The 20497-nt window shown below is 35.7% G+C and overlaps 1 protein-coding gene across 5 annotated transcripts in view; it reads left to right on the forward strand.

Annotated features, from left to right (window-relative positions):
• CLTC (clathrin heavy chain) overlaps positions 1–20497 on the forward strand; it is a 75594-nt gene that overhangs the window by 45270 nt on the left and 9827 nt on the right. For all 5 annotated transcript variants that reach the window (XM_012445409.2, XM_012445411.2, XM_012445413.2 and 2 more), the window contains exons 10-28: positions 502–624; positions 1507–1644; positions 1888–2052; positions 2205–2385; positions 4455–4618; positions 9470–9595; positions 10515–10657; positions 12803–13037; positions 15538–15660; positions 16815–16960; positions 17198–17381; positions 17579–17771; positions 18214–18371; positions 18574–18738; positions 18852–18959; positions 19040–19207; positions 19327–19476; positions 19565–19696; positions 19816–19926. In XM_012445409.2, the coding sequence (XP_012300832.1) occupies positions 502–624; positions 1507–1644; positions 1888–2052; positions 2205–2385; positions 4455–4618; positions 9470–9595; positions 10515–10657; positions 12803–13037; positions 15538–15660; positions 16815–16960; positions 17198–17381; positions 17579–17771; positions 18214–18371; positions 18574–18738; positions 18852–18959; positions 19040–19207; positions 19327–19476; positions 19565–19696; positions 19816–19926 (2913 nt within the window). The remainder of the gene's footprint in view (positions 1–501; positions 625–1506; positions 1645–1887; positions 2053–2204; positions 2386–4454; positions 4619–9469; positions 9596–10514; positions 10658–12802; positions 13038–15537; positions 15661–16814; positions 16961–17197; positions 17382–17578; positions 17772–18213; positions 18372–18573; positions 18739–18851; positions 18960–19039; positions 19208–19326; positions 19477–19564; positions 19697–19815; positions 19927–20497) is intronic.

Genomic DNA, 20497 nt, shown 5'->3' on the forward strand with positions numbered 1-20497 from the left:
GCTAGACGTGGTGGCTTGCGCCTGTAATCCCATCACTTTCGGAGGCCAAGGCCGGCAGATCACTTGAGCTCAGAAGTTTGAGACGACCAGCCTGGGCAATATGGTGAAACCCTGTCTTTATTAAAAATACAAAAAAAAATAGCCGGGCATGGTGGTGTGTGCCCGTGGTCCTAGCTACTTAGGAGGCAAAGGTGGGAGGATCACTTGAGCTCAGGGGTCAGAGGTTTCAGTGAACCGAGATTGCACCTCTGCACTCCAGCTTGCATGACAAAGCAAGACCCTGTCTCAAAAAAAAAAAGAAGAAAATGGGTAAGCCAATTATAAAAATTGACAGGTCTTTGTTCAAATATATCATCACCAGGGTCTAATTGGGCACCTTAAATTGAAAATGAATTTGTGCTTTCACCAGTAGTTCTATATTAGTAAGATTTTATAGTAGAGTCTTTATATGCTATAAAATTGATACATAGCAGTAGCATTTAAGTCTTTGTTTGTTTATAGGTTGGATACACTCCAGATTGGATATTTCTGCTGAGAAATGTAATGCGAATTAGTCCAGATCAGGGACAGCAGTTTGCTCAAATGTTAGTTCAAGATGAAGAACCTCTTGCTGACATCACACAGGTAATGGCATTAAAATATATTTTGTAGAAGCTGATTGAAACGGAGAGTGGGGGCCAGCCGTGGTGATTCATGCCTGTAATCCCAATACTTTGGGAGGATTGCTTGAGGCCAAGAGTTCAAGACTAGTCTGGACAACATTGTAAGACCTTGTCTCTATAAAAAATATAAAAGTCAGCTGGGTGTAGTGGCACATGCCTGTGGTCCCAACTACTCAGATGGCTGAAGTGGATGGACAGCTTCAGCCTAGGAGGTCGAGGCTGCAGTGAGCTCTGGTCGTGCCATTGCACTCCACCCTGGGTGACAGAGTAAGACTATCTCTCCAAAAGAAAAAACAAAAAGAAAACTTACAGTTTGTAAAAAGTACAGCTTTGTCATTCTATATGGATTAACTTCAAATGTCTTGCAAAAAAAAAAAAAAGCAAGTTACAAAAGAATGGACAGTCTGAAGCCATCTGCATATAATTTTAAAACACGCAAAACAACTTATTTAGAGATGTATATGTATTAAAAATATGAAAAATATATGGGGGTGATAAAACAGGATAGTGGTTGCTCTTAAGTGTGGGGAGACAGAAGAGATGCATATTGGAAGTGTGAGTCAGAGTTCTTCATATTGTTTATGCTATTGTTTTTCAAAAGTTCATAAAAATAAAGGTCTATCCGTTTGATTGTATTCTGCTATTATGTAATATCTTGAAATATTTTGTAGCTGTTTTTATCAGAACTCAAAGTAACTATGTTCTCTAGAAGACAAAATTTGTTCTTAAAGCGTTTATATTGTCCAAATAAAATTCTCAGGTAAAGAAAGAGTTTGTGCATAATTTTGTCTACATACTTTCCGTAGTATCTTTAAACAATTTCTTTTATCTCTTTTTTTTGTAGATTGTAGATGTCTTTATGGAATACAATCTAATTCAGCAATGTACCGCATTCTTGCTTGATGCACTGAAGAATAATCGCCCATCTGAAGGTCCTTTACAGACGCGGTTACTTGAGATGAACCTTATGCATGCGCCTCAGGTATGTGTTCTAATGTTTTTTAGGCATGTTTTCAACATTGCTTTAATAATTGTGCAGAGCATCTCAGATTGTTATTCAAAGCTACTGCGATGCCTACTCCTTATACAGGAAAATTTAGCTATTATATATTCTTTTGTACTTTCTTTTACCAGTTCACTACTAAACCTTAATATGTAATATGGATATTGAATTACTCATATAAATGGGATGGACAATAAACTTACCTTGTTTGTGGTTTTACAGGTTGCAGATGCTATTCTAGGCAATCAAATGTTCACGCATTATGACCGGGCTCATATTGCTCAGCTGTGTGAAAAGGCTGGCTTACTGCAGCGTGCATTAGAACACTTCACTGATTTATATGATATAAAACGTGCAGTGGTTCACACCCATCTTCTTAACCCTGAGGTATTTTAGTTTCTTACCTAATAGATGGTGGTAGTTGTGATTAATAGGTACACTGAAAATGTGTTTGTGATACTAAATATTAATAATTTCATACTTCCATGAGTTTCAACATTGTTTCATTTATTCATTCATTCATTTATTTTGTCTTGTAGTGGTTAGTGAATTACTTTGGGTCCTTATCAGTAGAAGACTCCCTAGAATGTCTCAGAGCCATGCTGTCTGCCAATATTCGTCAGAATCTGCAGATCTGTGTTCAGGTGGCTTCTAAATATCATGAACAACTGTCAACTCAGTCTCTGATTGAACTTTTTGAATCTTTCAAGAGTTTTGAAGGTAATTAGGAGTTTTTGAGTTTGTAAAAAGTACTTAAGATAGCCAAGAAGAGGTATGCTTATGATCAGGCTATTGGAAATTTTGTCTTTCTAAAAATTTGGTTCTATGGGACGTTTTAATTTTTTAAGTTTTATTATTCAATAAATGTTACCAGGCGTGGTGGCTCATGCCTGTAATCCCAGCACTTTGGGAGGCCAAGGTAGGTGGATCACAAGGTCAGGAGATCAAAACCATCCTGGCCAACATGGTGAAACCCCATCTCTACTAAAAATACAAAAATTAGCTGGGCGTGGTGGTGCGTGCCTATAATCCCTGCTACTCTGGAGGCTGAGGCAGGAGAATTGCTTCAACCTGGGAGTCGGAGGTTACAGTGAGCCAAGATTGTGCCACTGCATTCCAGCCTAGCGACAGAGTGAGACTGTTTCAAAAAAAAAAAAACAAAAAAAATATCATCAAGGCCCTTTTATATTGGATCCTAAGGATATGCAGTGAATAAGACCATCTGTTTGGATATTTTATAGATGAATTAAAGGTAGAATTTTAAGAGAAAAATACGTAGTGATGTTTAAATTGCACAAAATGAAAATACAGGTTGAGTCTCCCTAATCTGAAAATCCAAAATGCACCAAAGTTCAAAACTTTTTGAGTTCAAAGGAAATGCTCATTGGAGCATTTCAGAAATTGGATTTTCAGATTAGAGATGTTGATCAGGTAAACATAATGTGAATATTCCAAAGTTCAAAAATCTGAAACATGTCTGGTCCCAAGCATTTGGATAAGGGATACTCAATCTGTACTAATGATCAGGTATAATAACATTTTATGCTTATGTGTCTGAGTCTTATAATGGCAGGTGATTCTAGCCAAGGGCATTTTGTGGTTTGTCACTATTTAGCAGGATTTCTCAACCTTAGAACTAAGTAGACATTTAAGGCTAAACAATCATTGTAGAGAGGTGTTCCCATACTTGTAGAATATTTAGTAGAATATTTAGCAGCATTCCTGGTTTCTGCCCACTAGAAACTTAGCCCATCAGCTCCAGTTGTGACAACCAAAAATGTCTTCAGACATTGTCAAATGTCACCTGTGAGGAAAATCACTTCAGTTGAGAACCACTGCTGTACAGGGTACTAACATAATCACTGTTGGGTGACTAAGTTCTGGTCCCCAATTACCTTTCTCTCCTCTTTTTAGTAGTAGTGCTCTATTGAGAAGGGGTAAGAGATTCTACTAGTTTTCTTAATTTTCCCAGTTTCAAAAATGTTAACTCTGCACTAAATTTACAGTTTAGTACAGTAGACACTAGCCACATGTAGTAACTATTGCCATTTAAAGTTATTAAAATATAAAATTTAATATTTAGTTACTTAGTCACTAGCCACATTTCAAGTGCTTAATAGCCACATGTGGTTAGTGGCTTTATATTGGAGAGCAAAGGTAAGATTTTCATCATTGCAGAAAGTTCTTCTGAACAATACTGCACTAAATTCTTCGTAAATTATTTTGTATGTTTCCTATCAACTACATATTGAAAAACACCAGGTATTGGGGTCTTCATTTAAAATTTTCCATATAAGGGCACAGTGGTTTATGCCTCTAATAATCCCAGTGCTTTGGGAGGCTGAGGCAGGAGGATTGCTTGAGGCCACAAACTCAACATATAGCAAGATCCATCTTTACCAAAATTTCTTAAAAATTAGCCTACCATCATGGCATGCACCTGTCTAGCTACTCAGGAGGTTGAGGCGGGAGGATTGCTTGAGCTCAGGACTTTGATGCTGCAGTGAGCTATGATCATGCCACTGTACCCCAGCCTGGGTAACAGAGACTTGTCTTAATAAAAAGAAAGAAAGGAAACATTGGGTTGAATTGTCTGTTCTTTAGGATTAAAATGCAAATCCATTTTACCGATCTGATCAATGGAATAATTAGTATTTTTATTGAGCTTTTTAAGCAACCAGTTTATATTTGGGAGTATTCAATATAACAGTTTTTTAATTGCATAAATATTTTTCAGTCATTCAAAAACGTATGCCTATGCTTAATTGTAATTACTTGTTTCTTTTAAGGTCTCTTTTATTTTCTGGGATCCATTGTTAACTTTAGTCAGGACCCAGATGTGCACTTTAAATATATTCAGGCAGCTTGCAAGACTGGGCAAATCAAAGAAGTAGAAAGAATCTGTAGAGAAAGCAACTGCTATGATCCTGAGCGAGTCAAGAATTTTCTTAAGGTAAGTGGTTTTGAGTATAACGTGTTTTCCGGTTGGATTCCAGATCAGCAGTTCTACAGGGGTTTGGTTGTAGTTCAAAAATATTTTTTCCCTAAATGTGAAATTCTTAGCATTCTTTAAGTTGTGTTGGATTATTTCTTCCAAACATAATGCTCTGTGGTTTCCTTTGAAACACAGAAGGAAATTGGTAAGAATGACCATCTGTGTAAAAGAAGGAAAAAAAAAGCACTATTTCAAAGGAATTTCCTTTATTTTAATTTTGGACGGAAAAATTTTGAAAAGTGATTTATACTTTCAATGTCATTTTAGAATCCTTCAGGCTTTTGAATATTAACATCAGCTTGCCCTTCATATCATTTTGAGGAGGCTCTATTGTAGACAAAGGGATCTGTTGTCTAAGAAATATATAGGTTTACCTCTTTCATCAAGTTTGCCCTACTCTAGAAACTAAAATATTATTATTCGTATGTAATCCATAAATTAAAGGTAAGATCAAACAAAAAAAGCTTCGCTTTGTGACACATGAAATCAGTTATAGAGAAGTAAGGACCACCTGTGTTGCAGGGATGAGTAATGGTTGAGAGATTCTGAACTCTAGAAGATCCCTAAGGGCAGTTAATTTTGTTTAATGTTTAACTTAGCTTTAGCTTTATTCTTGTAACTTCCAGTTACTTTGTGAGGGAAATAAAGCTTTAAAGTTGACAGCTATCTGTAAAAGACCAGGAAACTATAGAACACTTAGATTACTGCTCTCTCACTGTCTAGTATGCATGTGTGTAATATATATATACATAAAATGATTCCTGAGACTTTAGAGAAAGTTCTGAAGTATTTTTTGTTTTAGAAGAATTTTAAATTACAAGTGAAACTAAAATGTTTATTGTATAATACAGTACAAAGAGTGGGCTTTCTCTGCTCCCAGACTCATCATTTGTGCCTGTGGTTGCATTGGCAGATAGTTCTTTTGAAGAATTTACTACCTGGGCTCTAGATTAAATAGCGAAAATCCTTAGAGGTTTTAGTGTAATGGAGTAGTCAAAATGTTGAAATTGCTGTACATGTTAGATTAAAAGATACACTTTTCCAAAAAGTATAGCTTTATAAAGTCTTGGCCATCAAGAATATTCTGGATAACCTAGCTAGTAGGATATGTTTAGACCAAAACTTTCTGGTGTTGAAAAACCCCTCCAAATGAGAAAGATTTGATACTCTATGCTTAACTAGCGTACCCATACTACTGATTCACTTTCTTCTTTGAGTATCATTACTGTTTTCTTTAAAAAAAAAAAAAAAAAAAAAAAAGGCCGGGCGTGGTGGCTCACACCTGTAATCCAAGCACTTTGGAGGCCAAGGCGGGCGGATCACCTGAGGTTGGGAGTTCAAGACCAGCCTGACCAACATGGTGAAACCCCATCTTAGGAGAAAAAAAACAAAACAACTACTACTAGATTCTTTGGGGGGCAGGGGGTGTTGGGTTTTTTTGTTGTTGTTTTTAAGCTTTTAAGTTCAGGGGTGTATGGGCAGGTTTGTTATGTAGGTAAACTTATGTCATGGGGATTTGCTGTTCAGATTGTTTTGTCACCCAGGTATTAAACCTACCACCCATTACTTATTTTTCCTGATTATTTCCCTCTTCCCACCTTCCACCCTTCAGTAGTCCCCAGTGTGTGTTGTTCCTCTTTGTGTCCATGTGTTCTCATCATTTAGCTCCCACTTACTAGTAGGAACATGCAGTATTTGTTTTTCTGTTCCTGTGTTAATACTTAATCATGTAAGATTCTTACATGATTTCTTTTTGTTTTTATTGAGTCCTCAGCTTTTATGCTTAAATGTAACTTTCTTAGCTTTGGATTTTAATATTTGAGTTATGTATATGGAAGGCAAATGAAATTAACTATTATTTAATTATAACATTCTTGAGTTTTAAATAAATCCTCTAGCAAAGAAAAAAAGAATCCTCTGGGTACCACGATGATACTGCCTTAGGTTTGTATAGCCCATGGGATCTCATCAGATGAAGATTTCCCCTCCAACTTGTGAATTAGGTGAAAGCCTGATATAGTAGGGGCGTGGATGTGGATTATGAGCTTTTGCGTCAGTCAGACCTGTTTCAAATTCTACTTAGCTATTGTTTGTTCATTCAATATATGTCTAGCTGTTACCTCAGGCAAGTTAATGAACGTACCTCAGCCTCAGTTTCTTCAACCATAGGCTATGTTTGTTTACCAAGTACCTGTATGCTGTAGATGTTTAGGCAGTAACTATTACTGATAAGTGATAAGCCTTGGGGAAAAGGTGGAGTGAGCCTAAATGGGATTTCTGTTAGCCAAGTATTTCTCTTTGATTTCAAGTTGTATCTGACTTTTTGTAGGAATTTACTGCCAGCCAGGATTAGAGGTAGATTTTAGCATCTTATATTTACGTAATTTGAGATGGGAGCTCAGTACTGAGATGCAACTATCACATTCATCCTCTGATGCCAGTGTTGAGAATGAACATATTAGATTCTTTGTTAGCCTTTAGTACATGGTTACAATGCCTCTTATCACTGTTCTTAAACTTAATTTTAGAGGTACTAGTTACATGATAATTTACTGGTGTTGTATGTAAACCCTGTGTCATAAGAAAAATCCTCTGACTCTGATCTTGACTATTTGAGTGCCAATTGTGTGTTAGCCACCAGGAATAAAGAGATTGGTAGAACATAACTTCTCCTTTAAGGTTCCCTATGAGCAGGGTAAAATTGTGTCATTAGCATCATTTGGCTCATGCCCTAAGTTTGTAAACTGTAAGCTCTCTGTAGAAAGCATGTAACTGTTCATCAGACCCATGATCTGCGCCTTGCTACCTTTGATCTTATTTTCTACCTTTCTTTCTTTCCTTCCTGGTTTAGCTTCATCCACACTGGCCTGCTTGCTATTCCTGGAACTCCCCCAACCCTGTCCTGCCCAAGAACCTTTGCTTGTGCCTTGCACTACTATTTTCTCATGACCTCCTTTACCTTCTTTGGGCTTGTGATTGAGTGTTGTAAGAGAGGATGTCTCAGCTTGCCCTGTGTAAAATAGAACCCATTCCTACCCCATTTTGCTTTTCTTTATAACACCACTGTGAGACATCTCCTTCCACCAGAATGTAAGTTCCTTGAGAGAATGGACTTTGCTTCCTTTGTTCCCTGCTGTATCTCCAGTACCTAAGAACAGAGTCTAATACTTAGGTATTCATAAATATTTGTTAAATGAACAAATATATGTTGAAGAAAACCTCTGGCTATGTTAATATAATTTCAGATTTGATCTTAAAATCTTTAACGATTATAACTGGGGGTTAATTAAACATTTAGTAATTTTTTAATACTTTAATATTTAATAAATATTAAAATTTTTAATATTTTTAAAGTGTTAATAACATTTCTACCATGTATAAAATCATGTGCAAACTTTAGCAATCAAGAAAACCTAAATTTTGTCTACTTTTTAAATCTGAAATTTTCTTTTGGAATACAGTTAGTATTTCACACAAGTGGAGTTATTTGCCACAGTTTAAACACCTATGCATGAAAACAGAGTAATACTAGATTATTTGTAAGTGATAAAGTACACAATATTTTATATGTGTGTAGGTAAGATGACTAGTGTGTTTATCCATACTTTTTTGATGTTCTTTTAGTAGGAAAAACATGACATACTAAAATGTTTACATCGATACAGACAGATTCTAGAAATGATCCAAACAGCTATTAGTGCAGAGTTTCCATGGTGTTAAACAATACTTGCTTTAGACCTTCCTTAATGTGGAAAATCTGCAGCTTTACAGACATTATTTTCTAATTTAGGATGGCTAAATTAAAATTAAGATTTACTTTGGTGTTCTTTGGAACACTTCATAGAGTAGTCTTTGTGTTATTTATAATTCAACAACTAATATCCCCTAATCTCAGGAGCCATTTTATTCTAACCTTGAAAATAATGTTCTTAGTGGCTATCATTGGAGAAAGTTCTACCCTGCTTAATTCTACTTCCCTAATTGACTGTTAGAGGAATCATTTATTGAGGAATGTTTCACTGTGTATAAATGAATTCCTGATGGAAACTGTTGTTTTTTGTGCTGTACCTTATGTCTGTGGAATGTAACAGGACATGTATCAGGTAAATGCCCAGTACAGGTTTTACTTACCTTGTCTATAACATCTTCTGTGTCAATCTATAAGTAGGATTGTAGTTTGGTATCTGTAATGGTAAAAGCAGTTGGCAATTTAAAGATGTCTTTTCTTTAAATGCTGGGGTTTGTTTTGTTTTGTTTTGGGTTTTTTTTTGGCCTTTTTCTTATGGCCACATGTGATCACCATTATGCTGCTCCTTGTAGGCTTTGTTATAATAGAGTATTAGAGGCTGATTGTATAGATTGGATTTGGGGAGGGATAGAAAATCATTAGTTTGAAACAAATGTGAGCAATTTATGCCATATTTTTGACAATGTGATTGTAAAGTTGATTTCAAATACGGTTGAAGTGTTACTACTAATGAAAGTCCCAGTGTGGTAAATTTATCATCTGAGAGCCACTGCTGGCTCAAGTATCTTAATTTATTACTCTTGTTTTTTGGTAAAGGGTGTATATGGGAAAGACCGGAAAGACCTGATATCTTGCTGTGTGAATCTAAGTATTGCTTAGTAAAATTTTACTGAAACTGGGATGTACACACTCAACTATTAGGACATTTCTTTCTTTAACAGAAGAGCCATGTTTGTGTGAGCCTCTCTTGTCAGTGTAGAACAGAGTCTCATATTTTACATAGATTTGATACCTCAAAGAAGGAGAAAATTAAAGCTTCCTTTTGTTTGTCTTTTTTTCAGGAAGCTAAACTAACAGATCAGCTACCACTTATCATTGTGTGTGATCGATTTGACTTTGTCCATGATTTGGTGCTCTATTTATATAGAAATAATCTTCAAAAGTATATAGAGATATATGTACAGAAGGTAAGTAATATGTAGGTAATTTAAAGGTATAATCTTACTATTGATTTTATTTCTCATATTCTGGAAATCCTTTTGAAACTCTGTGCTCAATAAGAGTGGTCTGCAGCTTTTAATGTGAGTTTTGTTTGTTTGTTTTGAGACAGGGTCTTGCTCTGTCACCCATCCTGGAATACAGTGGCACAATCAGCCCATTCTAACTTTAAACTCCTGGGCTCAAGTAATTCTCCTGCCTTAGCCTCCCAAGTATCTGGGACTGCAGGTGCATACTACCATGCCCAGCTGCTTTTAACTTTTTTCCCCAAGCAGAATCCTTTCTTGGATTAAAATTCTACATGCTTTCCTAGCAAGCTGATTCAGGGAAGGGGAAAAAAAATATGCATGCCAAGTGTGTAAAATAGAGGAGTAGAACTGATATTGTTGAAAAAGTTGGGTGGCCTAGGGCCCTACTAACCTGATAGGCCCTGAGGTATCATTGTAGAAGTTCTAGACTCCAAAGCAGAGTTTTCAAACCATCTTAAATACAGATATGAGATACTTCACCTTCTAACTGTAAAAACAGGCAGTATTGCTATAATGGGAGCCTTTTTATTAGGCAGTCTTGCATAGTCATCTTTGACTAATTTCTTTGGATTTATTTATCATATGGAACAATGCTTGGGTAACTAATCAATCCAGTAGAGAGAGAATATAGTATATGTATTTTCAATACTTATTAAACCATGAAGTCTTGTTTTTAGCTGGACCTCCTGCTAAATTCCTCTATCTAGTTGCAAATTTAGACCCTCAGTTTATTACTGAATTTAAAAACTGAACATAAAAAAAAACTAAGCTTAAAAGAGATAAATTTTTTTTTTTAATTCTTCCTTGCTTTTCTTATTAACATAATGACATTCTTCTGCCCTTTTTTTTTTAACCACAGGTGAATCCAAGTCGACTTCCTGTGGTTATTGGAGGATTACTTGATGTTGACTGTTCTGAAGATGTCATAAAAAACTTGATTCTGGTTGTAAGAGGTCAATTCTCCACTGATGAACTTGTTGCTGAGGTTGAAAAAAGAAACAGGTGTAGTACCATTTTAACGGGGATAAGTTAGTCTCTCTTAGCATGGTAATAAAAATACAGGTAGTCATTTGTTCCAAAGCTAGTCAATAACATGGAGAATAATTTCCTGAAGATACCAAACGTAGAGGTGATAAACTAGCTGATAGCGCCAGAAAAAAAGTCTGTTTTCTGAAACATTATAGCTGTCATAGGAAATCTGTTAACCTGGTTAATCATTTTTTTGGCATGTTTATAATTACAGCTATGTGGTTTGACTTTATATGTTTTTAATATAAACTATGTAGTAAGTCTCTTGTTTAGTTAGGTGTGATAACAATATATTTAACAACTAATTCTTTACTGATTAAATAGTATGGTGTTTTCAACCTGAGAAAGCTGATTAAAAAAAAAAACAAATAGTGTGGTGTTTGTTCAAGCATGAGTTAAAAGTTCCCTGTGCAACTCTTGAGTTAAACTGACGTTTAATTTATAGTACCTTAATAAGATAATATATATTTCCAATAGAATATAGTGTAAGTGCTTCTAAAACTCATAGACTGTGAAGTCTTTTTTTAGCTGGAACATTCTGAGGAACTAGTGTTTAGGAAGTACTGACCTCATAAATGAGGTTGGTGAGGTGATATGCTAGTGGAAAGTTCCGCTGTTTATATGAGAAGAAATTAAGAAAGCCTGTGGGATTTAATTTTAACCTGAGTTGGTATAGGTGACCTACTAATTATATCCTTAAAATTTATATTAGAATGTTTCTTTCTTTTTTTTTCCCACAATCAATGCTTCAAATAGAATGTTTCAAACACAGAAAAATTTTGCATTTAAGGGTAATACAGTTAATACTGACTTAAAGGTTTGAGCCTAGTTTCAAGTGATTTTATGTCATAACAATTTAACATTTAAAAAGAGATTCAGTTGAGTCTTAAATCTATTACCTGAAAATAATCTTACTGCATATTCCAAGCAAATGGCAGTTACAGTTAGATAATTTAGTCTTTAAGTGACAAATTATATTCTGAAAAACTAGATTCACATCTAAGTCACTAGTCTACACATGCCTTAGCTAATTTTTATTCTTTAAGTTGACATGGCACATATTGGGTTGCACACGTTTAGAGGAGCTGGATTTTTTCCTCTATTTATTAAAATTAAGTATCTTCTCCCTAAGGGGAGTGTTCATAATAACTATATGAATTTAATAGCCAAAATAACAGAATAGTGCTTTTTCTTTGGCTGCTGTTAATGTTTAAATCATTGGTAAAAGAGGCTTGGGCCAGGTGTGGTGACATGTGTCTGTAGTCCCAGCTTCTGGGGAGGCTGAGGCGAGAGGATCACTTGAGCCCAGGAGGTCAGGGCTGCAGTGAGCCATGTTCCTACCACTGCACTCCAGCTTGAGCAACATAAGACCCTGTCTTTAAAATAAAAATAAAAATAAAAGAAGGCATGGTCATCAGAACTATCAAACAAGCTATAGTATAGCAAAACTGCTCCTTGATGGCTACAACTATTAAACCCAGAGCTTCTAAAGCTACCAGATTTTATTGCCAGTATGTATTTAGGGTTTGGCTGTAGATAATGCTGTATGTTAATTGTGTTAAGAGCTGAAAGAACTCAGATAATCTGGCCTATGTAACATCACATCCCCATCCTATCCATAAACAAAATGTTCTAAAGTCAAGATAGTTTGTGTGTTATAAAGAAAGGACACTGTGTGAATCTCTAAACTTTTTTTCAGATATAAGCAGGTAGGTATATCATATAGCAAATAAATCTGGGAGAGTGAAAATAGCCTTATATGCCTTCTTTTTATTCTTGGGCAACTCAATCATCTTTTGAGTCTTAATTTCCCAATTTGTAATAGGATCATTGTGTATTAAAATTAATGTAAAGCCAGGCACAGTGGCATGTACCTGTAGTGCCAGCTACTCAGGAGGCTGAGGTACTAAGATCACTTGAGCCCAAGGCTGTAGTGCACAATGATTGTGACTGTGAACAGCCACTGCACTTTAGCCTGGGCAATGTAGCAATACTCAGGGGGAAGAAAAAAAACAGTATGTGAAAGCACATTATAGACCATAAGGTATCCACATAGTTTGCATGTCAGGAGTAAATAATACAGTATGTGTGTGTGAGATTTTTTTCCCTTTTTCCTAGATTGAAGCTACTTCTGCCTTGGCTAGAGGCCAGAATTCATGAGGGCTGCGAAGAGCCTGCTACTCACAATGCCTTAGCCAAAATCTACATAGACAGTAATAACAACCCGGAGAGATTTCTTCGTGAAAATCCCTACTATGACAGTCGCGTTGTTGGAAAGTATTGTGAGAAGAGAGATCCACATCTGGCCTGCGTTGCTTATGAACGTGGTCAATGTGATCTGGAACTTATTAATGTGAGTACTGCTGGCTGTATATGTAAAAAGAAGGCTGCATTTTTAAAAACCTGTTATATGAGAGTTTCGGGGTGATTTTAGATAATATGGGACATTTGGGGATGGGGTGCTTTCTTCTTAAAACTTTATTTGGAAATTGTGAATCTGAAAGTGCCCAAATAGTGGATAAAGTCTACATACTCTTTATTTTGATTGACCTGTTAATGTTTTAATCCCACTAGCTTTATCATTTGTGTTCTCACATTTACACGCAGGCACACACACCATTCATACATATGTGTATACACAAACATAGAATTTTTTAATCATGTGGGAATAAGTTGAATGCATCATGGCTTTATACCCCTTCAGAGTGTATGGCCTAAGAATAAGGATATTCTCTTTCATTAACCACATTAAAGATACCAGCTTCAGTCAGTTTGACATTGATAGGATACCTTTAAAAATCTGTTATATTCTAGTTTTGTCAATTAACCAATGATGCCTTTTGTAGCAGTTTTTTCCCTTCTAGTCTAAGGTCATATATGGCATGTAGTTTTCATGTTTCTTTAGTCTCCTTTACGCTGGAATGGTTCTTCAGTCTTTTGTTTTATATGACACTGATATCTTTGTAAACAATTGTTGCTTTTTCTATTTGTAACTGTTTTATATAGGTAAAATTTAAGGCAACATCAAATTAAAATTTTAAATTGAACAATTCAGTAGCATTCAGTACATTCACAATGTTATATATTCACCTTTATCTAGTTCCCAGTTTTCATCACTTCAAAAGGAAACCCTATATTCATTAAGCAGTTTTTCCACAAACCCCCTCCTCCCAGCCCCTCGCAACCACCAGATTATATGTCTCTGTGGATTTGCCTGTTCTCTATATTTCATTTAAATGTAAAGTCTCTTTAAAAAATAGAATGTGTATCACTTTGAGTTCCTCTAAGGGTTCCTGATGATTAGATTTAGATTATAAGTTTCCACCCAGAATACTGCTTCAGTGGTGGTTTGTTTTTCTCATGGGTATTATATCCGGAAGCACACGATGTTCATTTGTCCCCTTTGTCAGTTTTTATAAAGTTGTAATATTTCTTCATTGTATAATTATTACTCCCTTACCTATATTAAACAGTCTGTAAGTAGACACTTAAGACCATGCAAATATCCTCTTAGCCCTTCCTTTAATTAAGCATCTATTGATTCTTGCTGAAACCATTAATATGTTGGTTAGAAAATGAAACTTTTCCAACTCCAGCAGTTTCTCCACATTTGTCATTTAGCACTCATGCATTAACGAACTCATGGATTTTATTCAGTGGGCTATAATCCATTGTTATTTATTTTGATGCTCAAATTGTGCCAGTTTTGGCTGGTGAGAACCTCTTCAGTATGTCTTTGTATCATGGGTTCATTGTTCTTTGAGCACTCATTTATTTTCTGGCACACAATACACCAAGCTTATTTTGTACTTTCTGCAGCCCTGGAAGGTACAAAATCAGTCATTTCTCTTAAGGCAACTTTTACTGGGGCATGGGATTAGAAATCAAGATCTGGGCCAGGTGAGTGGCTCACTCCTATAATCCCAGCACTTTTGGAGGCTGAGACAGGAGGATCACTTGAGCCTAGGAGTTTGAAACCAGCCTGGGCAACATAGCAAGCCCCCATCTCTACAAAAAATTACATAATTGGCTGGGGGAGGTGCCATGCACTTGGTTCCCAGCTACCCAGAAGGCTGAGGTGGGAGGATCACTTGAGCCCAGGGGGTCAAGTTTGCAGTGAGCTGTGTTCACAACACTGCACTCCAACCTGTACAACAGAGCAAGACTCTCTTTTAAAAAAATTTTTTTGAAGACAGAAGAAATTAAGATCTGAGCTTAGGTATATTTGCTTCTAGGAAATAGATACATTTATGTACATATATATGCTCACTTATGTATACAAATGTGCATATACACATGGAAAAATAAACAGAACAGCTAGGAAAACACTGAAAACTGTAAAGTTGGCCTAGTCCTACCGGATGTTGAAGTATATATTACAAAGACTGTAATTTTTTTTTTAAGACCGAGTTTCACTCTGTTGCCAGGCTAGAATGCAACGGCATGATCTCAGCTCACTGCAACCTCCAAGTCCCGGATTCAAGTGATTCTCCTGCCTCAGCCTCCCCAGTAGCTGGGATTACAGGCACATGCCACCACGCCCAGCTAATTTTTGTATTTCTAGTAGAGATGGGGTTTCACCATGTTGGCAGGGATGGTCTCAATCTCTTGACCTCGTGATTCACCCACCTCAGTCTCCCAAAGTGCTGGAATTACAGGCATGAGCCACCATGCCTGGCCCAAAGCCTCTATAATTAAAACAGTGCATTACTAGTACATGAATCAAAGTCCGAAAATCAATCCAATATCAGTAAGATAATAAGCAGAGTTTAAAGGATAGGAAATAACCTTTAAAATGCTATAAAAAGTCTTTTACTTTTTACCTTGAAATTGATCTGTCATATCTTCTTTAGGTTTGCAATGAGAATTCCCTCTTCAAAAGTCTGTCTCGCTACCTGGTACGTCGAAAGGATCCAGAATTGTGGGGCAGCGTGCTGCTGGAAAGCAATCCTTACAGGAGACCCCTAATTGACCAGGTAACACTGGCAAATGTGTTTATGGCTGTCAGTAAAAATTACACATTTTAAACTATGAATGCAATCCTTTCTGATAAACTTCTGTCTGATAAACTTTTCCCTCATGATATGTTCAAATTGATTTTTTAATGTGGTTATTTTTTATGTCTGATAAACTTTCCCTCGTCATGTACTCTAATGGATAATATTTAACTATGAAAGAAAGCAATAAAAAGTAGAAGAAAATTAAAATTTATATAGATTCAATTTACATTCATTATATACAAATAAATGTAAATTTATGTAAGTATAATTATATTACACACATTAAGAAAAATAAAATACATCCCAAAAGACATAACTTAATTATATAAAACTCTCTTAGTTCATCATAGTTTAAAAGGAAAATAACAAACTAAACATTAAGGATTGCTATTATTAACACCTAAGAACTGGCTAAATTGATTGGAAACTTTCAAGACAATGATAAGTCAGCAAAGGATAAGGATTGATAAGAGAAAATACAAAAGACCATGTGGGTCAGTGTTATCTTACTAATAAGTATAGAACTGCAAATGAGATGTGGTTTTATAGCTAAATAAAATTGAAAACATATTTTAAAAGCTCTAAAAATTGAAGTGTTGTTATTAATGATTCTTAAACTTCTCCTAAGTATAAATAAAACATTTTGGAAAAGAATAGGTTGAAGGCTATTAATATTTCATTCCTTTCCTAGGAAGCATTTCTAAGGAACATTCCCAAGTAGTTACAAAGCTTCCTAGGGGAAGGTTTGGGATCGGGGAAGGAGGGGGACAGAAATCATTGCAGCATCTAGAAAACCATGCAACTAGCCAAAATCAGAATTACTGATACTATAATTCTACATCTGTGTAGTTGAATTTTGAATTATGTGTAGCCATTAAAGTGATGATGATTGCTAATCTGGATAATGTTTTAATCAGGGAAAAGATAGAAATTATATAATTAATTTTTCAACACAGTAAAATTATACATAGTGTATAGATTTGTGTAGAAAGACCTTTGTGTGTAAATTTAAATGCCTTTTTCCTACTTCATTCTTTTCTTTGCCTATTTCAAGTTTTCTAATGAGGGGCCAACTTACTCTTCTTTAAAAATCAACCTGTCAGTACTTATGTCCCATATATGCTCTGTAGGTTGTACAAACAGCTTTGTCTGAGACTCAGGACCCTGAAGAAGTGTCAGTAACTGTCAAGGCTTTCATGACTGCAGACCTTCCTAATGAACTCATTGAACTGCTGGAGAAAATTGTCCTTGATAACTCTGTATTCAGTGAACACAGGTATGCTTTCAGAGGGATCCATTGGCTATTTATATTCAGTCTTTAATTATGTCCATCAGTTTTAGGAAGGAATAAAAAGATCAGAAAAAGTTGCCTGAATTCTCCCTCTTCTAATATACCCCCTCCTCTCACTCTACCTCTTGAGACAAAAACCCCTCTATTAGTCACAGTAGTTATTTTTTATATCTGATAAACTTTTAAAATATTGCATTTAAACTATTCCTTTTTTTGTTAAAGGAATCTGCAAAACCTTCTTATCCTCACTGCAATTAAAGCTGACCGTACACGTGTTATGGAGTATATTAATCGCTTGGATAATTATGATGCCCCAGATATTGCCAATATCGCCATCAGCAATGAGCTGTTTGAAGAAGCATTTGCCATTTTCCGGAAATTTGATGTCAATACTTCAGCAGTTCAGGTAAATCTTCAGATTACCTAAATCAAATTACTAAATGCAATGCCTTCTATTCATTCAGTATATGCACTGTCCTATGAGGGTGGGCATAATTGGTTGCTATGGCAATAGAAGAGCAATAAAATGCTAACAGCTTCAATGTAATTGCTCTGGGTAAGATTGATTTTACTCTGACCCTAATTTCAAACTTGGGTACTTAGGTCTTAATTGAACATATTGGAAACTTGGATCGGGCATATGAGTTTGCTGAACGTTGCAACGAACCTGCGGTCTGGAGTCAACTTGCAAAAGCCCAGTTGCAGAAAGGAATGGTGAAAGAAGCCATTGATTCTTATATCAAAGCAGATGATCCTTCCTCCTACATGGAAGTTGTTCAGGCTGCCAATACTAGTGGTATGACTTCGTACCTTATGTATTGAGACCTCATAAAATGATTAAGCTAAGTGTTAAGATACCCATTCTAAACTGTAGAAGAGTTGGATACTGCATGGTTTCCTGTGAAAACTTTTAGTCTTCCATCTTAGTCCAGATAAAAAGAGGCTGTGTTTTGTGAATTTGTGAGTTCATAAAACTTAGAAGTAGGGAAGATGAATTTTCTGTTTTTGAAGTCTCATAAAATCCTGATAGTGCTCTAATCTTATAACTTTAAGGAAAAAGAGAGTTCATTTATTCATTTGGTCTGTGATAATACAGAGGTGAAATATTGCAGTTTACATTTGTCATTCTCCATAATGTTGCCTTGAAAAGGAAATTTATAGCAATTTTCATTTACTTGGGTGAAAAGATAAACTAGGATGTTAGTGTTTGGATATATTTTTTCTTTTTCTATACTTAGGAAACTGGGAAGAACTGGTGAAGTACCTGCAGATGGCCCGTAAGAAGGCTCGAGAGTCCTACGTGGAGACAGAATTGATATTTGCACTGGCTAAAACAAACCGCCTTGCAGAGTTAGAAGAATTTATCAATGGACCAAATAATGCTCATATCCAACAAGTGGGTTTCCTTTTCAGATTTAAGAAAAAATAGTTGACCTACTTGATTAGCTTGGTAGGATCAAAATATCATAACTGAAGAATTCCAAGGAAAAATCTATAGGAAAACAAATTATTTCTCAGTGAGAAGGTGTGAATTTGTAAAGAGGATTAAGCTCACACTAATGTCTTATTGAATGTGGATTACCTTTTTTTTCCCCCAGGTTGGTGACCGTTGTTATGATGAAAAAATGTATGATGCTGCTAAGCTGTTGTACAATAATGTTTCCAATTTTGGACGTTTGGCATCTACCCTGGTTCACTTGGGTGAATATCAGGCAGCTGTTGATGGAGCTAGGAAAGCTAACAGTACTCGAACATGGAAAGAGGTAACCTAAACCCAAGTTTGAGGGAAGCATTAAAGAACTGCTCTTTAAACATTAGTTTTAAGTAAGTAGCCATGTTTACATTTGAGTTCACAGAAAGGAAATGTTTATTCTAGGTCTGCTTCGCCTGTGTAGATGGGAAAGAATTCCGTCTTGCTCAGATGTGTGGACTTCATATTGTCGTACACGCAGATGAATTAGAAGAACTTATCAACTACTATCAGGTAATATTAGAGACTTTTATATGACTCAGATCTTTTACCACAGATATTCTTGTCTTTAACTGCCCATTTCTCTTGTTCAGGATCGTGGATATTTTGAAGAGCTGATTACCATGTTGGAAGCAGCACTGGGACTTGAGCGAGCTCACATGGGAATGTTTACCGAATTAGCCATTCTGTACTCTAAATTTAAGCCTCAGAAAATGAGGGAGCACCTGGAGCTGTTCTGGTCTAGAGTGAATATTCCCAAGGTAACCAATCATTATAACACAGTAAAGCAACTGTGTAGTTAAAACTGATACTTCAAAATATCTTATTCTTTTTAACGCTGTTAGCTAGACTTATATCTAAAGACTTTCTTATTATGCAGGTGCTAAGAGCTGCAGAACAAGCTCATCTTTGGGCAGAACTGGTGTTTTTGTATGACAAGTATGAAGAATATGATAATGCCATAATTACCATGATGAATCATCCAACTGATGCCTGGAAAGAAGGGCAATTCAAAGATATCATTACCAAGGTGTGTACTTTCTTCAGAAGATAAAGGATTCAGAAGGAGAAAGCTCATTAGGAAGTAACTGACTTATGTATGAATTTTCCCATTGTAGGTTGCCAATGTGGAACTATACTACAGAGCAATACAGTTCTACTTAGAATTCAAGCCTCTGTTGTTAAATGATTTGCTGATGGTGCTGTCTCCACGGTTGGATCACACTCGTGCAGTCAATTATTTCAGCAAGGTGAAGTAGTAATTTTAAACTGAAGTTTCATAGCAAGGAATTAGGACATATTTGGATAACTTTTGGCCCTGGGACTTCAAAAATGTGCTATTATTTGTAACGAACTCTTTATTTTAAAGGTTAAACAGCTACCACTGGTCAAACCATATTTGCGTTCAGTTCAGAACCATAACAACAAATCTGTGAATGAATCACTCAACAACCTTTTTATTACAGAAGAAGATTATCAGGTAAAACCTTTTGATTCTGGCACGTATTCTCAAGACACATAAAGTTATGTTTTCCTGTTTTTTAAAAAAGCCATTATCATTTAGGATTGTAAACAGTAGGTGCTTGCATACCCTAGGATCTAAGTTTAGTAAGGTTTCAGGATTGATAAATCTTACTTCTTCTAATTAAGTACCAAGTTTTCAGAATTTTGCTCAGATCTTGTATAAGATACTGCTTTTGAAAAATGATATGATTACTTTATCTCTAACATCTAGATTATAGGTAGAGTCAAAAATGTCTTTGATCACTTAACTAGTTTATAAAACTTACTTGGTATTATCTATATTTATTCACTGCTTTTCTTGCCTAATGTTTTATTAGTGTTTGTATAAACTTTCTCTTTTGAAGGATTTCATATAAGCAAAAGTCAGGTAGAGTTAAGGTTAAGCTACTTGTTCTTTTTTCTCTCAATTTTCTTTGAGGCTCAGTGCATGCAGATCTGTACTGCTGCCATGCTGAGTTTTATCAGAAGTTTCTCTAGAGCATAAAATCTTGCCCTCCACGCCTGTAATCCCAGCACTTTGGGAGGCC

This window comes from Aotus nancymaae, unplaced genomic scaffold (assembly GCF_030222135.1).
Source record: "Aotus nancymaae isolate 86718 unplaced genomic scaffold, 86718_ANA_hifiasm-v0.15.2.pri h1tg000018l, whole genome shotgun sequence".
Classification (NCBI taxonomy): Eukaryota; Metazoa; Chordata; class Mammalia; order Primates; family Aotidae; genus Aotus; species Aotus nancymaae.